The 19,800-nt window shown below is 34.6% G+C and overlaps 2 protein-coding genes and 1 pseudogene across 2 annotated transcripts; all 3 read left to right on the forward strand.

The window, feature by feature from the left end:
* The first annotated feature begins 412 nt into the window (after positions 1-412).
* Positions 413-7,168, forward strand: LOC120258567 (annotated as a pseudogene).
* Positions 7,169-11,394: 4,226 nt separating this feature from the next.
* LOC120259506 (heat stress transcription factor B-2b-like) lies at positions 11,395-12,941 on the forward strand. The gene is made up of 2 exons (XM_039267120.1): positions 11,395-12,102; positions 12,204-12,941. The coding sequence occupies exons 1-2, from the start codon at positions 11,854-11,856 to the stop codon at positions 12,900-12,902; spliced, it is 948 nt and encodes a 315-aa protein (XP_039123054.1). The 5' UTR covers positions 11,395-11,853; the 3' UTR covers positions 12,903-12,941.
* A 1,974-nt stretch (positions 12,942-14,915) lies between these two features.
* LOC120259181 (mitochondrial inner membrane protein OXA1-like) lies at positions 14,916-19,731 on the forward strand. The gene is made up of 9 exons (XM_039266735.1): positions 14,916-15,433; positions 15,549-15,639; positions 16,443-16,487; positions 16,682-16,740; positions 17,372-17,447; positions 17,588-17,719; positions 18,450-18,557; positions 18,820-18,874; positions 19,161-19,731. The coding sequence occupies exons 1-9, from the start codon at positions 14,976-14,978 to the stop codon at positions 19,436-19,438; spliced, it is 1,302 nt and encodes a 433-aa protein (XP_039122669.1). The 5' UTR covers positions 14,916-14,975; the 3' UTR covers positions 19,439-19,731.
* The last annotated feature ends 69 nt before the right edge of the window (positions 19,732-19,800 follow it).

The following is a 19,800-nucleotide window of genomic DNA, read 5'->3' on the forward strand; positions in this document are numbered from 1 at the left end:
GGGTAAATACTAAATGGATGCTTCTCCCTCAAGTTTTACGTACCCTAAAATTTTAATAAAAGGAGGCACGCAATTCAAGAGGTTGATAAAATAATAGTCTACTCTTTTGTCTGACGTATATGTCATTGTTAAGTGTCAACTATAAAGAACAGTATTCCGCACGCGCTTCATCGGTCATCAATCTGCTGATGATGCTTCGGGATGTGGACTAAAAAGCCTCATCCAAAAGCGGACATATTTGTCGGGAGACATCCAAAAGCCTCATTCAAATAAAGTTACTCTCTACCTTGTCGAGCAGTGTTTTCCTTCCTCTCTCTCTCTCTCTCTCTCTCTCTCTCTCTTTATAAACATCAAACAACATTCTACGCTTACCATTAAATCTCCTACATTGGCCGTGTTATTTTAGTGTTAAATGACTATACTATTGTCAGCTTTTCTCCTCTTCACTATATTGACTGTCATATCAACATTGCAGCAATATGTTTCTTGGGTAAATGCAGCAATATAGTTCTTGATTTGGAGTTAAGCAATTTCTGCCTACAAATTTTTCAGTTGATTTTGTATTTAATTAGAAAACCATGATTTTATTGTTTTTCTATTTCATTGTTAGGCTTTTAGGATTTAGTATGCATTTGTCTTTTAAGTTAAGTGGTTCGCGTCCACGTGGCATATAGTGTGCCTTGTTGTCCCTGTAGTGATATTGATGAGCCCTCATTTTTCATGCTAAACTTTAGCACACGTCTCAGTAGCATGGAATAGATTGCGTGCATGTTCACCCAGACAACTTTTAACTCGCCAGGACCAATGCTGATCTTCTGTCACTTGTTCCCTTCTTCTTGGATTTTATGCTTATTAGATAAACAATGTTATTAAAAATTATAATTTTATATCTGTTAATTAAATAATTGTTAACATAAAATTTTCAAGTCTGGGTCCTGTCTTGTATCAGAAAATTAATTAGAAGGTTTAGTTTAGGTAGCAGGTAGTCAGGGATAAAGGAACATATAATTTAGGATTCATGTATACTGTAAGGGTGAATTTTACCATTGTAGAAGACTAGTGGCATGACATGGAAACATGCATTTGTACGAATTCAAAGTTGGCATTCCAAGGCACAGAACTGTTGCACTTGGCGTAACTTTCTCCCCATGTTCCCAATTTCTATACCTACTCTACGAATAGGAACATTCTTGTTTTTCCTCCCATTGGATGCTTTGTATGGTTCTTAAGCCTGTTCAAACAAGTTTTCGTTCTACTATGCATTCGTGGTTTTGAACATTCAACCAAAACATGTACAGTGCTCATGAACAATCAACTTTATTGATTAGCATGTTGTGTGTGAAAAGTTTGATCTTTGGGTTGAAACATGTTCTTCATTGTTTTTCATAACTAGAAATTTAATTCTGCAGTAAACTTAGTTAGAGTGTTCTGTCTTTGTTTAGCATTTGACTGTTAAATTATGGTGTGCTACATTCACTTAGTCCTATCATTTGCTACTCATTTTTATTGAAGTTATCTCATTTAGCTGCAAACCTATTTGGGACATATTTAATTTGAAAATGAGGGATGGAAGGAACTCCCCCTCAACGGCACCTCTAGTTTAGTTTTGTCTAATCCTTCACTAAACCTACTTTGATTCTTTAAATGCATTACTAATCTCTCACAAGACCTACTTTGATTCTCATCAAGATTGGTGGATCCACCAACTCCATTTGGAAAATACACTTCGCCACTCAAGATAGAATCCCTCAATTTAATACCAAAATCTTTGTTTGAAAGCATAATTCAAGCGGGATGCTCCCTTTTCCAATCATTGCTTGACCAAGTTCTCCTCTTCTTCCATTACCCATTAAGCCTAGAGATTAGGTAAACACCACTTCACAAATGCACATGCTTGGTCTTTCTTTTGGGTTTCTCATGAGCTGCTGTAATTAGGTTTGTATGATATCATAAGCTATGAACCTTTTTTGGAGCTCTAAAGCCCCATATAGCGGGGTATTCCCTTGGATCCCACTTTTGCTACAGAACAGCCTTGTTTCGTATGGGCTTTGCTTATGAAAAAGAGGATCTAATTTCTTAGCTATATATATATATATATGTATGTGTGTATATATATATTTATATGCTCACTTTAGTGATTATCATTTATTAGATTGGACCCACACCCACAAGTACTGTGACAAACCACCAAAATCCAGATTCATATGCTCAATTGTTAATTGTCTTGATTGGCTTACTTGCTGGATGTGTACTTGTATTCAGGAGAAGGCTCCAAATTAGACGTATCCCATTGGTTGAACATCTTGGAAGCTAGCTAATCACTGAGTTGCAGATCTTGCTAAATCTGCATTCAATTGAAAGAACTTAAGTTGTTGTTGTGGTTGAGGGATTTGATTTAATGCGCAAATGAGTGCAAGCATAGTTGGATTTGATGCTAAAGAAATGTAGAATTAACAAGAACATGCCTTTGTACTAAGTACCAACCTATTTTGTGTCATAATATTTAAGGGAAGATTCCATGCCGTCTCCATAAAAACTCTTGCCTGATGGTTTAAACAACAGGCATCTGATAGGCACAGGCAGGCCCACATATTAAAGGCAGGAGATTAGATTCTGTCTAGGTAGATCTAGATGCATCATGCATGTAGCTCAATAAAAAGTGCTTGTTTGAAAATAAAGAGAAGTACCAATCCATACCAGACTGATAAAAAGGAAACTCCCTCTACTTCATGGCTTCAATGTATAATTTCGGCCATATATAGTAGTCACACATTAGGTTTTTTAGGTTGAATGTAGCCCATCTAATAAATATACCATAATGTATATGGGGTGTGTTTTCGCGTTGCTTACAGTCAAAGTTATAAATAAAATTTTTCTAGATATATTGATTATTCTTATAGCTACTCGTCTTCTTCATATTTGCCTTGAAACAGTAGCCTTCGAATGTATCTCTGAATAGGCCCTGGGCCAGGCCCAAAAACAAAAAGACATGCTAATTGATGCGCGAGGCTGAGCAAATCTCATTCGTACCATCGGAGCTCAGTACCATAGGATTCGATCTTTATCCACACTCATTATCTTTCTAGTTTTGTTTACGTAGATTGAGTTCTCGATCCTTTCTCTTTTATTGGCAATAGCGGGTGGACAGAGCATTCTTGTGACTGCTGGCGCGAAAACTCGCCGGGTGGATCTCTCCAAGAACCTCTCGTTCAATCTGGTGAGACTTGATTTGGTTCTGTTTCTTTGGGATATTTGTTCTTTCTTTTTTCTTTTGCTTTAGAGTTTGATGTGGATTTTTTTTTTATGGTGATGCAGGGAGATCCCAGGAGAAAGGAGGATGTGGAGAGGGTTTTCTCTCAGACCAAGTAAGATTTTGAATGGCACTGTTTCGATTTGCCTCTGTGATCACGATGAATCGATGATAATGTGATTGTTTATGATCATTAATTAGTCTCTTTTGTGATGCAAAGTGTTTGTTTTCTAGGATGTTCTGGGATGTTTTTCTCTGATACCAAATTTTGGATTTTCTTTTAGAGATAATCAAAGTACTTTTTATGTTTCATCTTTGAATTTAATTGCCATGAATGAGAAATACATCAGCGAGCGACAGAGAGAGTGGTTCTCTAGTTATAGGAAAGAATGAATTTTTTTTTTATTAAATGGCTTTCCTGGATTTTTCTTTGATTGCTAACTATTATTTAAGGACAATTGTATAAAAGAGACAATGAAGGAGGGGGGAGAAAGAGATGTGGAATATGGAGTTATAGGAAAGAATTAATATCTGCTCCATGTGAGAACTAGATTGGTGTTGAAAATTATGTTAGTTTCCTTGCGGATATCATGACTTCTCTATGGATTTTGAAACTGTTGCTACACTGACCACCTTTCCTCGTGGAGAAGGGCTTTAACCAACTGACTCTTCTTTAAGAACAATGGGAAAACTTAAATTGGACATTTGACTCTTATAATGACATTCTTGTGAAATGTGTTAAACTAACATCTATGCACTCTGCCATCAATCCTGTTGATTAAGCTGTAAATCTAGTGTCCAATCCTTAAATTAGGTCGCTTACTATGACTCCATTGTCATCTCGTCAGATTTGATGCAGTGATACATTTTGCTGGACTCAAGGCTGTCGGAGTGAGTGTTGTAAAGCCTTTGCATTACTTCAACAATAATTTGGTTGGCACTATTAATTTATACGAGATTATGGCGAAATATGGATGCAAAAAGGTTTGCCTTTGACCAGTTCCCTTGCCAGTTCATGTGTGCATGTTGTTTGTCTTGCATTTCTCTAGTATAAAGTATACCTGTCTAATGGCCCTTTTCATGATTTGATAGATATCGGTGGGTACTAAAACATGGACCCATATGTATATATATGTCTAAGTGTTTATATATAGATTTATATATATATAAATATCTATATAATTTGCATATATAATATATAGATTACTCTATTTTAATTTAAATATTAAATGGGATGGATTTAGGCGTTTGGGAATTTATGTAGAATTTGTAAATAGGTTCGGGAAGAGTTTGGATTTGAGAATTTTAAAAGGGTTTAAAATTTTGGAAATGAAATTTCATGGGTACTGGTAACAATTTTATTTCTCTTCTTGCCATTCTCCAAGAAATTTTGCCTCCATTGTAATTATCTTAGAACCGCAAGATTAACAAAAGAACATGACATTGATCATGTACATAAGGGCCAAATACTAATGAGTGTATTGGCTATGATGCTAAATATTTAGTTATTTGGACAATACCAGATATAGGGAAATCATCAATTATTTTATTATTATTATTTTATAATTTGGATTAGTTTATCAGTATATAAAGTACCCGATTGACTTAAGATGTGATTAGTAATTTTTTTGATTTGTTTTAAACTTGTAATCTGGGCCTACTTGAACCTATTTTCTTCCATATTCCCAAGGCACAAGATCAGCCTTTGATTTACATTTTGACTACTCCTAAATGCACTTTCATTCTTTTTAATAATCGGATATGAAAGTTATAAATAGTAATCCCACTTGTCTGTCTATTAAGATGATGGTACTTCAATTTTAAATATTGTAGTTGATTTGACACTTCGTTCTCGTGAGTTTGTTGTCAAACTGTTCTTATTAGCTTATTAGGATGTACAAGAACTTAGAAACTCATGATCCATGTGACCTTGTCCTTCTGAAAGTTATTCATATAAGTTTTAGCACGTTATGAAAGAGTATCAGTTTCATACTGGATAGGGCATCAATTTTTTTCTGTTAATGTATTGGAATTGCTTTGCTATATTTGACCTGAACCATCTTGTTGGATATTGACCACCCAGCATCCACATTTTTAGTGCAGTTACGTTTTGGTTTTTTCTTTTAATTTACTGATATCGACATGTGGAATATATATTATCCAAATTAGATGGTCTTTTCTTCTTCTGATACTATTTACATGCAGAATGAAAAGATTTTGAGCTGAAGGCTATAAATCCATTTGACTGGACTGAGGTGTGTCCAAGTTATTCAGGTATAAATGGTGATAGACGTTAAATAAACTAGATTTATGCCCCAACTTTATTTGTCTTTTTATTTTCCGGTTGTTTTTGGAAGACATAGCCCTCAATATTCAGAAGGCTGACCCAGAGTGGACAATTATTCTGGTAAGATACTTCAACCCTGTTCCAGCCCATTAAAGTGACCATATTGGTGAAGATCCAAAGGCATTCCCAATAATCTGATGGCATATATTCAACAAGTTGCTTTTGGCGGGTTACCCGAGTTGAATGTGTATGTTTATGACTATCCAACCAAGGATGGTAGTGAGGTATGATTATCTTGGTTGGTTGAATTTATGTTTCATTTTTTTTTTTTACTGTAACTTCAATTCTGATTGACTTTATGAGCTGCTATGGTTTTATTTCATTATTTAGAGAAGTTTTTATAGCGTTACAATTTTGGGTCTAACTTTTCACAATGAATATTAGCTTTCTGAAGGGCTTGTTTTGGAGGAATGATACATAAACTTTGTAGATGTCACAAGCACTACTTTTTGCCCATAGATAATAATATTCCAAGTTGCCTTTTGGATTAATTTTGTTAAAATATTCTGAGTTTTTGGACTGTGTCAGAGCAACTCCATTGGCTAATTTTAACGAATATTACACTTTTTGTTTCAAGATAAATAATTTCATCTTTAAGTAAACTTATTTACAATAAACACTTGTGATAGTGTACTTTTTCTTAAGCTAGAATGGTTCCCCTTCATTTTCATGTTCAATTTAGCTGGGACATGGAAAGCATATTTTGATGATATTTTTGTCTCTTATCGTTGGGTTGAATATATATATTTGTGTACATGAGTTCATTTTTGTTAGTTAATTTTGTGAGCATTGTAATTTATTTAATTTATTTTTCTAGAAAAAAGCGGCTTCATACATGACCTATCATATAATTTAACTGTAAATGACATTGGGAATGGAAAACCCAGTTTGTTTTGGTACCAATTTAGAATCTAAGGTTTTTAAAATCTTCAGTTACATGAAATGTGTTATATTGTCATATACTTGCCGAGTTGTTAAAATAATAAAAATAATAATAAAATACAATATCACTGCATTGAATCATCTTGATATATGATTATTGGATAAAAATCAAGATATAGCTTTGTAGTTTCTTATTTTGCTTGTGTTTGAGAGGTTTTGACTTCAAAAACTCTCAAGGAGAATGAAAAACAATAAAAAAATATTTATTATTAATTTATAATATATATATATATATATATAATTGTTGGACCATGTTTGTGATTACATTCATGTTATAGACGTTAGCTGATTGATAAATTGTAATTCTCTGACAGCTCTGTTTACAACAGAAAAAATTGGTAATATTTTTTTTGTGTTTTGTTATGATATCACAAATATATTTTGTTATCTGTAATTACCATCTGACTCTGCTTTTCTAGTTGTGTTGCTTACATCCTGGGGACAGAATGTGGCACATCGGTACTTGAAATGGTTATTGTGTTTGAGAAAACATCTTGCAAAGTGAGTTTTCTAAATTTTAAGGCTTTTTTTAGTGTAAAAATAAAAAATTAAAATTATTTGAAATATTTCCTTTATTATTCACCTCATATCACCAAGCTTGTCAGATCCGGCCCGGGCAATGACCCGGCTAAACCCAGGGGTCAGGGGTCAATGGGTTCGACCGGGTCGAACCGGGGTTAAACCGGGGTCAATAATTAAATATAAAAATATAATAATAATTAATAATAAGCAAATATAATATTAAACCCATAATTATATTATAAAAACATACTCAAATTTGATATTTAAATTGATAAATGACCTTATATACAGTAGAGTTTTCTAATTATGTCATTTATTTTTATATTTTTTAAATATTTACAAATTTAATATATTAATATATAATTATCGAACTTCTCTCAATGTTATTTATTTATTTATTGGTTGATTTTGTTAAAATAAATAAAAAATTTAATTCATTAATTCTTATATCTCAATTGAGTTTTTATTTTGTTTTAAATTTTTTTATATTTTTTATTTAATTAGAATACTTTAATTTTATATTTTTATAATAAAATTACACTCATTTATTGTTTTATTTTCTTAATAAATTAAATTTTTAGAAAGTATTTACATAACACATTAATATATTTTATTTTTAAATGTTAATTTTTGTTGGTATATTTATAATATATATATATATATATATATATATATATATGTAATTCTATTTATTGATTATAAATTATAAATTAATATCAATAAATATACACGATTTTGTGATTTTTAATGAAAAAATAATAATAAATTATTAAATAATGTAAAAAAAAAATTAAACATTGTGACCCGATTGACCCGGCCGGGTCAACCGGTTCCCGGTTGAACCGTCCGGGTCACCGGGATAATACCGGGTTTTTTAATACCCGGGTCAATGGGGTATATTCGGGCCGGCCACATGGCCGGTTCCCGGTTTTTCCGGTTGAACCGGTCGGGCCGGTTCGGGTCTGACAACCTTGCATATCACTACTTAATTAATCAATAATGTCTACTGGAAATTCCTATCAAATTATACGCCATAAGACCGGTGATGCTATAGCTGCCTACAGTTCTACACTTCTACGGTGTTAGTTGTAAAAGAACTTGGTTGGTTTGATATTGTAAATTTTTATTCTACTAACGATCAAACGGTCTATTAATATTTGAGTCTTTATTAGAATTTTTCACAATTGATGAGAGTTTGAATCACGGGTGATGATATATTTTTGAAAATGTGAGTAGTGATTATGTGTGAGTGGTCCAAGTGCTTACATATGTGTGTGTCTTGTCTTCATTTGCTCCGATAAGGCTTATGCATACTCCTATTTTTTTTAATGACTTAGTCAATTATCTTAGAAAAAAAAAACTTAGTTAATAATGAATTATCATGTTCATTAGTTGATTTAAATGTGTTATATGCCAAAATCACTTAGTTCAAGTGGTTAGTGCTATTAAAAATAAGCCTCTCGTGTGACGTATAGAATGATGAGAATTCTAATCTTTATTAGAAAAGTTAATTCACATATGATGTTGCAACTCACACCCATGCGCCATAGAATACGCGCTTACCACTCTTTTTATAAAAAACAAAACAAAAGTTAATTCACAGATGATGTTGCAACTCACACCCATGCGTCGCGCTTGCCACTCTTTTTATAAAAAACAAAACATGTGCTATGTTCTTATATATGATCAGCTAATCAATTATTTACAAAAGAGACGTACCGTGTTGCAGTTGCATGCATTTGCTTCACGGTAGCCCTTACAATATACTGGATTTACAATATCATGCATAACTTGTAAGAAACTTGAACGAACATTTTGTCTCTTATATTAATCTGGCTATGATTTTTTAAGGATAAATGATGCAGATTTTATCATTTATATTATATTAACTTTGAGCCATTATGTGAACCAACTAATGGATATGAGAAAGGAGACCTTAACATATGTGGATGTTGGTTTCAAAGTGGATTTTGCAGCGTGTTTCACATTTTATTGGTTTAGATTTTCTTTAATCCATGTACGTCTTATTAACCAGTAGATGTGCAGAGACAAGTGGAACTGTGAGTATATCTCCAGTGTGACTTTCATTCATGAAAAATCTTCGATTATATATATGCATTTGAGTAAGTTTGCAGCTTTAGAGGCTGAGCCGAACAGAGCATGGCATATTTAGTTTCTATTAGCAGTAGTCATGGAAGCATTCGCGCTATCAATATCATGCATTCACTTATGGTTTTTAAATTCCTTTACTGTTATGCTAAAAAATGAGACATTGGTTCATGAATCTCTTAGGAACGTACAATGCCAGATGAGATAAGGTTGTCAAGTTTAGGACATGGTCTAGAAGCGTTATTGGTTGGTTCACTGGTTAAATGGCTGCCGACGAAGGGACCATTTGTTGCGGGTCCTAGTTATCTTCCTATGATTTGCTTGTGTTAAATATATCATAGTGGACATGAATTTGAGGCAAAATTGACGTAAAGAAATGAAAGGAAATAGTTAAATAAGATAGATCAACAACTAATGATTCAATCAAACAATGTATTTTTTGTCTTATGATAATATAATAATATTTGAAAGTTATTTTTGGTCTCATATGACACCAAGGTGGTGGTACACGTATAATAATAAATTATTTTTTATCTATGATCATATATTCTAGAAAACTTAAAGCCATTATGGTGTAAAAATATTTTTTCTAATTTTTTTTATTATAGATTAAAAATAAATCACTGTCTGAATAAACTATGAAAGATCAGTTTTCATTGACAACAACTGAGATGCATGGTTTATCCGTATTCTAGAAAAAAAAAAAAAAACTTTTCTTAAAAAAAAAAATCATACTCTATTTTCCAACCCTCTCCCAAAAAGAAAACACGTTTATTAACTTGTTTTTACAGTCAATCCTAGTATTTTAAATATGTCAGATAAGCATAAACAATGACGATTATTTATTTTTATTTTTTTAGCAGACGTCTTGTATTTTATTTTTTAAAAAAGTAGGATAAAAGAAAGGGTTCACTTTCCTCTTTTTCCACACTTTTCCAATAAATTTTTATTTTAATAGAAAGAAGATAAAACAATGAACAGTGAGGTGCTTTATTGCATTAGTTGGGTACCCTATAATTATTCTAGATGCAGTAGAGAAAGAAAGAAGAAAGTTTCTAGACGGTCCATTTTGTGGGGCCAAAGACCTTGCTCAGCCTTTACTACTAGTGTTCACCCTCGATTTATTCCACGTGTTCCTTTCCTCCCTTTCTTATTTATAATGCTTTTCTTTATTATTATTATTATTATTATTATTATTATCTTCTTTAATAAAAAGCGTCACCGTCTTTCCTCCCCTTCCGAGGCTTCAAGTGGAAACCCATTCCATCTCGCCATGGCGCGCCATCCTTCTAGCCCTTTCTCATATTCTATATCTAGATCATCGTTTCTATTACTCATCTTTATATTTAACCCCTTATAAGCTGCTTTATTTACATATTCCACACATTATGAAATTTCAAGCTGAGATATTTTCTGCAAGCTTGACTTAAATGTTTTTTTTTATATTTTGAAAATAATAATAATAATAATATTGAAACAGTTCGCTTTTATTAAACAAACCAACTGCTTTTTCATCGAAATAAATTAGATATTGAACCGGTTGAATTAAAACATTTAGATATCAACAAAAAATGATTTTTTTTACTAATAAACGACAAACATCCCCTTTAAAAGAAGAAACGAAAATATTTGATAAATAAAAAACATAAAATTATCCAAAATGTAGTCATAATTTTGGATCTGATCAGATATTTTTTGTTTTATTTGATCTAATTTAACCATATCGCTTTTATTTTTCTTATTATTAAAAAAAAATTCTAGTCAAATACTAACATAAACAACCAAGTGAATTTCTATCCTGCAACTATTAGCATCAGGAAAATTTAATTAAAACTATTTTTATAATAGAAAATTAAATATCCTACTTTTCTTCTCATTAAAAATTATTTAAATTTAATAAATAAAAAAATAAATACCATTTAAATCAAATCATACAAGAGCTTTTCCCCAATTGTTTTTTTAAAGATATTATTAAAAAAACAAATTGCCATAAAAATCATATCATATTCATAAGTTCATAACAATAATAAAGAAATAAATAAATAAATAAATAACTTTAAATCTCTAATGGCATTTTCTAAGTAAATAATTCGTAATTCAAAGATTTCATATCTATTTATTCTATTAAATTCAGCAGAAAATGATTCAGATGGTAATTGATCTTTTTCTATTAGACAAAACTCACAGTAAAACCAAATAATCAATTATAAACAAAGGCAAAAAGGGAAAAAAAGTAAAGGGGTTTAAACGGAAAAGCGCAAGCAAAGACCTTATCTATCTATTTGGTTATACCTCCAACCATCAATGGGCACGTGTCGGTACAACCTGGGTTGCCGAAACGTCTCCCATTGCTTCTGGGAACCTTCTGGAAAATAAATAAAATAAAAAATAAACCACCATCGTAGCTTCTCGCGCTTTCTTTTCCGGGTTGAGATACACCTATCTCTTTTTCTCCTCTTTTCTCTTCTCTTCCCTACCTTCTCCTTCCCTTCCCTTCCCTTCCCTTCCCTTCCTCGCTCTATCATCCCTCTCTCCCCCCTTCAATGCTTTTTATTCCTCTTTTTTTTTTTTATAAAAAAAAATAATTAATTAATCAATAAAATTTATCAGAACTTTCTAGAACCGCTTTCGGGAAACCCCTTCTATTCTAGGGATTCACCTTCCGATCCGGCCGCGATCGGCGATGGCACCGCCGACCGGCGACCAGACAGCGGCGACGACTGCCGGGGACGGCCAGAGGACGTTGCCGACCCCGTTCCTCACGAAAACCTACCAGCTTGTAGATGATCCCGCCATCGATGATGTGATCTCGTGGAACGACGACGGATCCACCTTCATCGTCTGGCGCCCCGCCGAGTTCGCCCGCGATCTCCTCCCTAAATACTTCAAGCACAACAACTTCTCTAGCTTTGTTCGCCAGCTTAACACCTACGTGAGTGCGCTCTAATATCTCTACTTACTTTTTGGTTGATTTCAATATATTTGATGTTCTTTCTGATTTTTTTTTTTTTTTAATGGATGGGAAATTTCTAGGGTTTCAGAAAGATCGTACCCGATCGGTGGGAGTTTGCCAACGATTGTTTCCGGAAAGGTGAGAAGCGGCTTCTATGCGACATACATCGACGGAAGATCTCGCCGGCGGCGGCGGGTGCGACGCCGGTCCAAGCTGCTGTCACGGTCGCTGTCCCGCCAAATCGGACTGGATCACCGACAAACTCCGGCGACGAGCAGGTCCTTTCTTCGAACTCCTCCCCCGGCCCGCCGCAGGCGTTGGCATCTTGCCCTTCAGGATCCGCAAGTGCGGCGGAGCTCATGGATGAGAACGAACGGTTACGGAGAGAGAACTCGCAACTCTCCCATGAGCTCAGTGAGATGCGCACCCTCTGCGATAACATCCTCCTCTTGATGTCCAAGTATGCCTCCGCTCGCAACGGTGGCACCAGCGGCTTAACGGGGGATTCCTCCGGCCCGCCACCACCTCCGCAGTCGACATCGCCGGAAGAGGCTCCGGGGAGGGTGGAGGAGACGAGCAGCCCGAGACTATTCGGCGTCCCGATCGGGACGAAGCGTGCACGAGAAGATGAGGGCGAGGAGCCTCAGCGCGTGAAACCGGAGCCGTTGGATTCCGGATCCGACCCTCAGGATGATCCGCAGGATCACCAGACCTGGACCGTCTACCGCCCTCGCCCAAATCGAAGGGTCTGCAATGCCTTCACTGATCACGTGACCTAGTCACGTGCCAATCTCCTCTAGATCCGACCCATTTCTTTTTTCCTTGGCCTATATTAACCAATAATAAATATTACTCCATATATATGAAAATATGTGTAGCTTATATATTATTATTAATTAATTAAATTTTTATCGCTGTTTTCTGGAACTTGAAGTAAGTTTCTGGAAGACGCGCTGACGTGTACTCCTTCGGACTTCAATGGGATAATCACAATGTTGGTTTATGATTGGGAGGGTGGGTGGGGCGTTGTGGGCCCGGGAAAGAATATTCTTCGTTTTCATATTTTATTTTATTTAGGTATAATACCCTAATTTGTCCCTCTACTTTTCTCTCTCTTTTCTTTTGGTCTCTCTACTCAGAAATGTTCCCGACTAGTCCCTCTACTTTTGAAAATATGCCCACTTAATTAGAAATGCTCTCAACTAGTCCCTCTATTTTTAAAAATGACCCAACTAGAGGGACTAAGTGGGCATATTTTTAAAAGTAGAGAAACTAGTTGGTAGCATTTCTAACTAAGTGGACACATTTTCAAAAATAAAAGGATTAATCGGGAGCATTTCTAAGTAGAGAGACCAAAAAAGATGACAGAGAAAAGTACAGAGACTATTTTGGTGATTATACCTTTTATTTATATATATATATAAAACAGTGGTGGTTTTGCTTTTTGGGCTTGTTTTTTGGATCGATGCTTAGCCAGGTCACGCAATTGGTTGAGCCATACGTCTCTGTAGAAGCATTCTTCATTTGGTGGTGATGTCCTATTGGAGCTGGTGTGATTGGATGGCTGAGATTGAGAAATCCATGGAATTTGGCCTCCTCCTCAACTGATCAACTACTGAAAGGTGGGTGTTTGATTTTGTTGTTAGTTTTTCATTTTTATTATTATTAATATTATTATTTTAGTTTAATTGTTTATAGAGAGAGACTGGGTCATACTCAGAAACGTGTGATTTTGAAGGACTCTAAGCATTTGTTGTACTGTATGAGATATATTCCCTTTATAGTACATTGGTCTAATGCTTTTAGTCCTGAAAATAAAAATATCTCTAGTGGTTGTTTGACTGTGTATTATATAAAGAAATAAAAGTTAAATGTTTTTGGTGGACTTTGTTGGTCAAGATGATTGGGGTATGGCGTGGCTTCCGGATATTTTTCAATTTCACACAAACCTCATCTTGTTGTTTGTGTTGTTGCTATCTCGACACAGGAAATATATTCTGTATGTAACCTTCAAGAGCCTTTCATTTAAGAAAACTTGGTCATAATTTTTGACAATTAGTTTCTAAATATAAATGTTTTTTTAAAGTCAAATAATTTTATTTTTGACTGAGATATCACTGAATTATTTTTTTTATTTTTTTTATGGTGAGAACACTGAGAAGATGGTTGTAGTAGTCCATGACTTTTTGCTTGTAAAAATAAAGCTTTCTGTTTTGATTACTTTATTATTATCATATATATGTAAGCTGGCCACTTGGTTATCCCAATTATAATCAAACTGAATTAGCCGATAATAAACCCACACAGCCCTACCCTGAAATATTTAATTTAAAACACATATGGAATTATTTTTATTTAAAGCATTAAATATTAACTCTCATATGTTGATACTAATTTCATTTGTCCATGTATGTGTATTTTTTAAAAATTCCAAAATTACTATTTAGCACTAATTGAGGTTCTTGATTTTCTGCTTGCTGCATAATAACAAATTGTTTTGACAAGTAAATGACAAGTGTTCTTCCATTCAAAGGAGTTAATAAGTCAAAGGTAGGCTCAAAGAAGTCAATACCAATGAACTAAGAAGCCATTTGGTTCCATAATAGCAAACTCATGATACAGATCTAGTTGAAGCATTTCCCTTCATCGTAAGATTTTATATTTATAATTTTATTGTATACCTGATCCATTATCAAGTAACCAGTTTTGGGCTCAATTTGGGCCAACCAAGTTGGGCCCAAACATTCAAGCAAGCGTCATCCATAGAACCCAAATCTCTCGTCTAAACTAAACCCTCTTAAAAAAACCCAAACCCTTCTTCCTCTCTTTTCGCCGCGATCCCCAAAACTAAAATGGCTTCCAGCCGGAGGGCCATCTCCTGCGGCTTCTCCCACCTCTCCCGCCGCCTCCGCCCCTCCTTCGCCCACTTCCTCCTCCTAGATCGCGATGATTCCTCGCCTCGCTCTCCATCGCCTATCCCCAATCGGAGTTACTCTTCCTCCCGATTCCTCTCCGGCATCAGTTCTCCCTCCCGGGATCGGCCTGAGTTAGGGTTTTCCATCCCTTTTGGTCTTGCTCTTGGTCGTCGGAATTACTCTTCTAGCACTGAGGGATCCAGCGAGGTCGATGTTATCAAAGACGTGGCTGGAGTCCTGACGGATACTACCTTCGATGCTGCCGCTGTGGTGGCTTCCGCTGCTCCAGCTCCGTTTCCAGGTGAAGTGGCTGCTGCTGCCGCGGATTCTTTCCTCCCTGTTGCCGCGCTGCAGTATTTGATTGATGGGGTTCACTCGGCTACTGGTTTCAATTGGTTAGATTCTTCGCCCGCTTTTAAGTTGCATTCTTGGAAACTCTGTGTTTGCGATGGTGTATTGCGAGCTTGTGAATTTGATTATTTGGTTGTTTGTTGTGTAAATATATCGCAGGTGGGTTTCCATTGCTTTGACAACTGTTTTGATTCGTTCGGCAACGATTCCGCTCCTCCTAAACCAGATGAGAGCCACTGTCAAACTTAATGTAAGCTGAAATATTTTGTCTTTGTGATGTACTTTATTATTGGATCAGTAGGGATGGCTATTTAAAATTGCTAGATTTGTGAAGGTAATCGAAGGAAAATGTCAAATTTTCGTTGTTGTTTGTGATCTTTGCCATGCTGCAGAAAATGTTTGTTTGCTGGTCTTGTCATAGGGTATGATTTATCTGGCATTAAGTGTATTGTATGAACAAGAACCTTACTGGCTCCAAACAAAGAGAAACTTGGTTGTAAAGAAACTGATGTCAAACATGCACAAGCTTCTTTTGTGGTGTTTTAGGCACTTGGCTTTTGCAAACTTATGTTGGACAAAATGATGCAAGCTTTCCTTGATTCCTGAGTTCCCTCGACTCTTTCTTAAATTGACATATATTCAATTATTTTCTAGCTTTTCGATATTTGTTGAATTATTGATTATACTGCAAGTTTGTATTTATTTTATATGTTTAAAGACATGTATTGGTATTAGATGACATTGCAGTGCGAAACTTCCTCTCAGTACTGGGTACTTCAAATTTTCTTTTTGTAAATACATCAGTTAGCAATTATATATATATATATATATATATATACATCAGACCTAGAAGACTAGGCCATATTTTTACATGATTATGAATTTCATTTGATGTGCATTGACTACATTTACACATAAAAGACTAGTTTGCATTTGAAATGTTGTAGTTTATTTTATTATTTTTATTATCACTGTTTTTTACTTTCCAACCTATTATATATGGTGATTTTGCCTTTGGCACCACTATCCTAATTGAGTTCTATTTCTGAGCAGATGATGAGGCCAGAGTTGGAGGAACTCAAGGAACAAATGCAAAATGTACACTTTGAAAATTTTATTTGTGTATTAACTATCAGAATAGCAAATGCTTTGTTTTTTGTAGAATAGCAGTAACTTTTACAACTTTGGTACATGAGCTAAATACCATAGAATAAATTTCGCAAAAGAAGTACAGATTTTCTTGTGTCTGAACCTTCCTTCCATGCATTGACAAGTGGTAAATGTTGTTGCAGTCGATGGATCCACAATCTGTTCATGAAGGTCAAAAGAAAATGAAAGCCTTATTCAAGAAGTACGCAACTCTTCAAGAAAGAACTTTTCTACTAATCATGAAGTCATGTTTGTAATTATGCAGTTCAAAGTATAGATGTCTTCTCATCCTTCTAGTACATGCCTATGATGATCTATGGTTTTTAGATGTTTGGCTTATTTGATTTAGAAGGCTGAAGAGTGTATTATATTTATGTATGTGTGTGTCCTGTACTTTCATTGTTTAATTTGGTAATTGTGTCGAGTGTTGGGTGCAATTGATTTTTTAAATAAGCACATGCATTTCATTAGTTGGCCATCGTTAAGTTCATGTACGCATTCATTCACACTAAGTTGGTGCAAGATATTTCTGACTATTTAGTATAATGACATGCAAAATCTTCTTTGTTTTTTTATTTTTTATTTTTATTGAGAGAGAGAGAAGATTATTTGCAGTACTTAAATCTTTAGCTACCAACCTTGTCAAAATGAATTTAGAACTATGTGATTCATTTTGTAGGAATTTTTTTATTTCAAAGATGGTTGGTATTTAATAGGTATTGGTGCTTAAAACTAATTCAAAACTATGTTCAGGCTTTTGACAAATAGAAATGTATTTTGGCTAATTTCATGTAAAGTTTTGTTTTATTAAGCTTCATTATTGGTTCTGTCAGGTATGGTGTTACTCCATTTACTCCTTTGAAGGGCATTTTCATCCAAGGCCCAATTTTTGTCAGTTTTTTCATGGCCGTAAGTTTTTGTTAAAATCTCCACCTTCTTGTTTCGAATTTATTTTCCATATTCTATAACTATTTCTCAGTTACCTATATTTATCAATCAGGGAAATTCTATTCAACCCCTGATTTTGATCTTTGTGTTAATTCTTGTAGATCTCAAACATGGTAGAAAAGGTGCCATCTTTCAAAGGAGGTGGGATTTCTTGGTTTACAGATTTGACAACTCCTGATCCTTTTTATGCTCTTCCAGTTTTAACAGCGGCAACTTTCTTGGCTACTGTAGAGGTAACAGGTTCATTTAATCCATTGCATTTCTAATGTCAACCAGTTTAAGAAATGAGTTTTGCTTTTTGTGAGAAAGGGTACTTTAAATGAACTGCAGGTTTTTATTTTTAGCTGATTTTCCCTGCTCTTTTCTTATTCTTGTTTGGTTGTCAGTGTTTCTGGTTTGTTAATATTTTGTCCAATAGTTAATGGTGGTGTATTATTTTTCATGCTAAATATATCTTCGATTTTTCTTAATTAAATATTTAGATTTTGTATATCGGATTTTAATAATTTGGGAATAAAAATACTTGCAAGAAATCAACCTGAAACAATGTTCTCATTTGGCATGACATTTTTCTATCTTTTTTTTTGCTCAAACGTACACACCAAGCGCGCCTGCACGTGTGCACACAGAATAATGATGTCAAGTGATCTAGCATAAACATTAGTTATGTCAAATTACATGCCTTACTGTTATCATAAAACGTCTTGTGTGGATATTATTTATGGATATGATTTAAATCACTGGGAGTCATCATTTCATTGTCCTTTCATAAGAGGCAGGATGTTCCATAACAATTAATCCCCCAACAACCCAACAACAACACCACACACACACACACCAAGTCTGCGTAAATTATGCTCTTTGCATGTACTGATGTTAATTGTGCTTTTCATTACTAAAATTTCCCATGCTTGTTTTTAGGGGCCATATGTTGCTCAATCTGAGATTTGTCTGTTCTTTCAGTTGAATATGCAAGAAGGTATGGAAGGGAATCCCATGGCTAATACAATGAAGAACTTCTCCAGAGTGCTTGCTTTTATGACAGTCCCATTCACTGCCACCTTTCCAAAGGTAACTCATTAGTAGGTTTTTGCAATATTTTGATTTCTGAATGAATTTTATATCAAATTGCCCTCCTTAGATGATAACTATTTGTCATATCTTGGTTCATCTAAATTTGGCAGTCCTCTTCTAGAAGTACACTCTTCTAATCCATTTGCTTTACAATATAAGTTATGACTGCTAGTTATCGATGGAATGTTGTGTAGCTATGGTGTATTTAGGTGTATTTGATGCTTATGTACCTCTACTGATTGTGTTTATATCTCCACAGGCCATCTTCTTTTATTGGATGACTTCAAATTTTTACTCTCTTCTGTATGGACTTGGTGAGTAGTTATTGCGTGGGGAAATATTTAGGTCATCCATGCTGCTCTTGAGAAAACATAAGCATGCCATCGTAACATAAATAAGTAGCTTTGAGATTGGTGAACTGTAAGTTTTAACTTACTAATTTTGATTTAAATTATATACGGATCATTTATTTGTCATGTAATTCACTAATCTCAAAGCTACCCATTTACAATATGATGGTTGCTCTCTTGATAATTTCTTCTGTCGGAACCTTAGGATTTTTGCCCCTCAACACAAGTATGATATGTTGTATGTTTGCAGTGATTAAACGGCCACCGGTAAGGAAGTTTTTGAACCTTCCGGATATCGTTCCTCAGCCAACTCCAACAACGCAGCCAAACTTCAATTTCTTTGGTGGATTGAAATCAATTTCAACGATAGACTCTCCATCACCGATAGACTCTTCATCACCACCAATCCAGCAAGCTGAGGAACATAAATCGTCAGATCGAAAGATATCTTCATCCTCTGTTATCAGCCAGAGGATCAGGAACCTAGAAAAAACCGTCAAAAGCAGACGTAAACCAAAGAGGAGATGAAGAATGGTCTAGTTTTCGGATCTTGAGCATGAAGGGGTTATCTCACTACTAAGTAATTACACTGCAATTATTTAATAATTTTGGCTTGGGGGAGAATCAATTTTGTGGAGAACAAATCAATCTGCCTTTGTTCTGGCACTTTAAAGTTATTCTAGAATTTAAGTCTGAGTCCATACAAAGCCAATGCTGATAGATAGCATGGTGTATCAAATTTTATTCTTTGTTTTTGTTTCTTACTTTTAAGCTATTGATATTTTAAATTTTGCTACAATTTGTGGTAGAATTTTCTTTAATACGTTTGTATCAATTTCTATCATTGGAAAATTGCCTGGATACTAAATTATTGATTGATGATGTTTAAA

The sequence above is a fragment of the Dioscorea cayenensis genome, chromosome 4, assembly GCF_009730915.1.
Source record: "Dioscorea cayenensis subsp. rotundata cultivar TDr96_F1 chromosome 4, TDr96_F1_v2_PseudoChromosome.rev07_lg8_w22 25.fasta, whole genome shotgun sequence".
NCBI lineage: Eukaryota > Viridiplantae > Streptophyta > Magnoliopsida > Dioscoreales > Dioscoreaceae > Dioscorea > Dioscorea cayenensis.

Excerpts from the sequence above, each read along its gene's own strand:
- LOC120259181 (XM_039266735.1), top strand. The coding sequence starts at position 14,976 with ATGGCTTCCAGCCGGAGGGCCATCTCCTGCGGCTTCTCCCACCTCTCC. Across the intron at positions 15,434-15,548 it reads TCGGCTACTGGTTTCAATTG|GTGGGTTTCCATTGCTTTGA; the intron begins GTTAGATTCTTC and ends AATATATCGCAG. Across the intron at positions 16,741-17,371 it reads ATGAAAGCCTTATTCAAGAA|GTATGGTGTTACTCCATTTA; the intron begins GTACGCAACTCT and ends TGGTTCTGTCAG.
- LOC120259506 (XM_039267120.1), top strand. The coding sequence starts at position 11,854 with ATGGCACCGCCGACCGGCGACCAGACAGCGGCGACGACTGCCGGGGAC. Across the intron at positions 12,103-12,203 it reads TTCGCCAGCTTAACACCTAC|GGTTTCAGAAAGATCGTACC; the intron begins GTGAGTGCGCTC and ends GGAAATTTCTAG.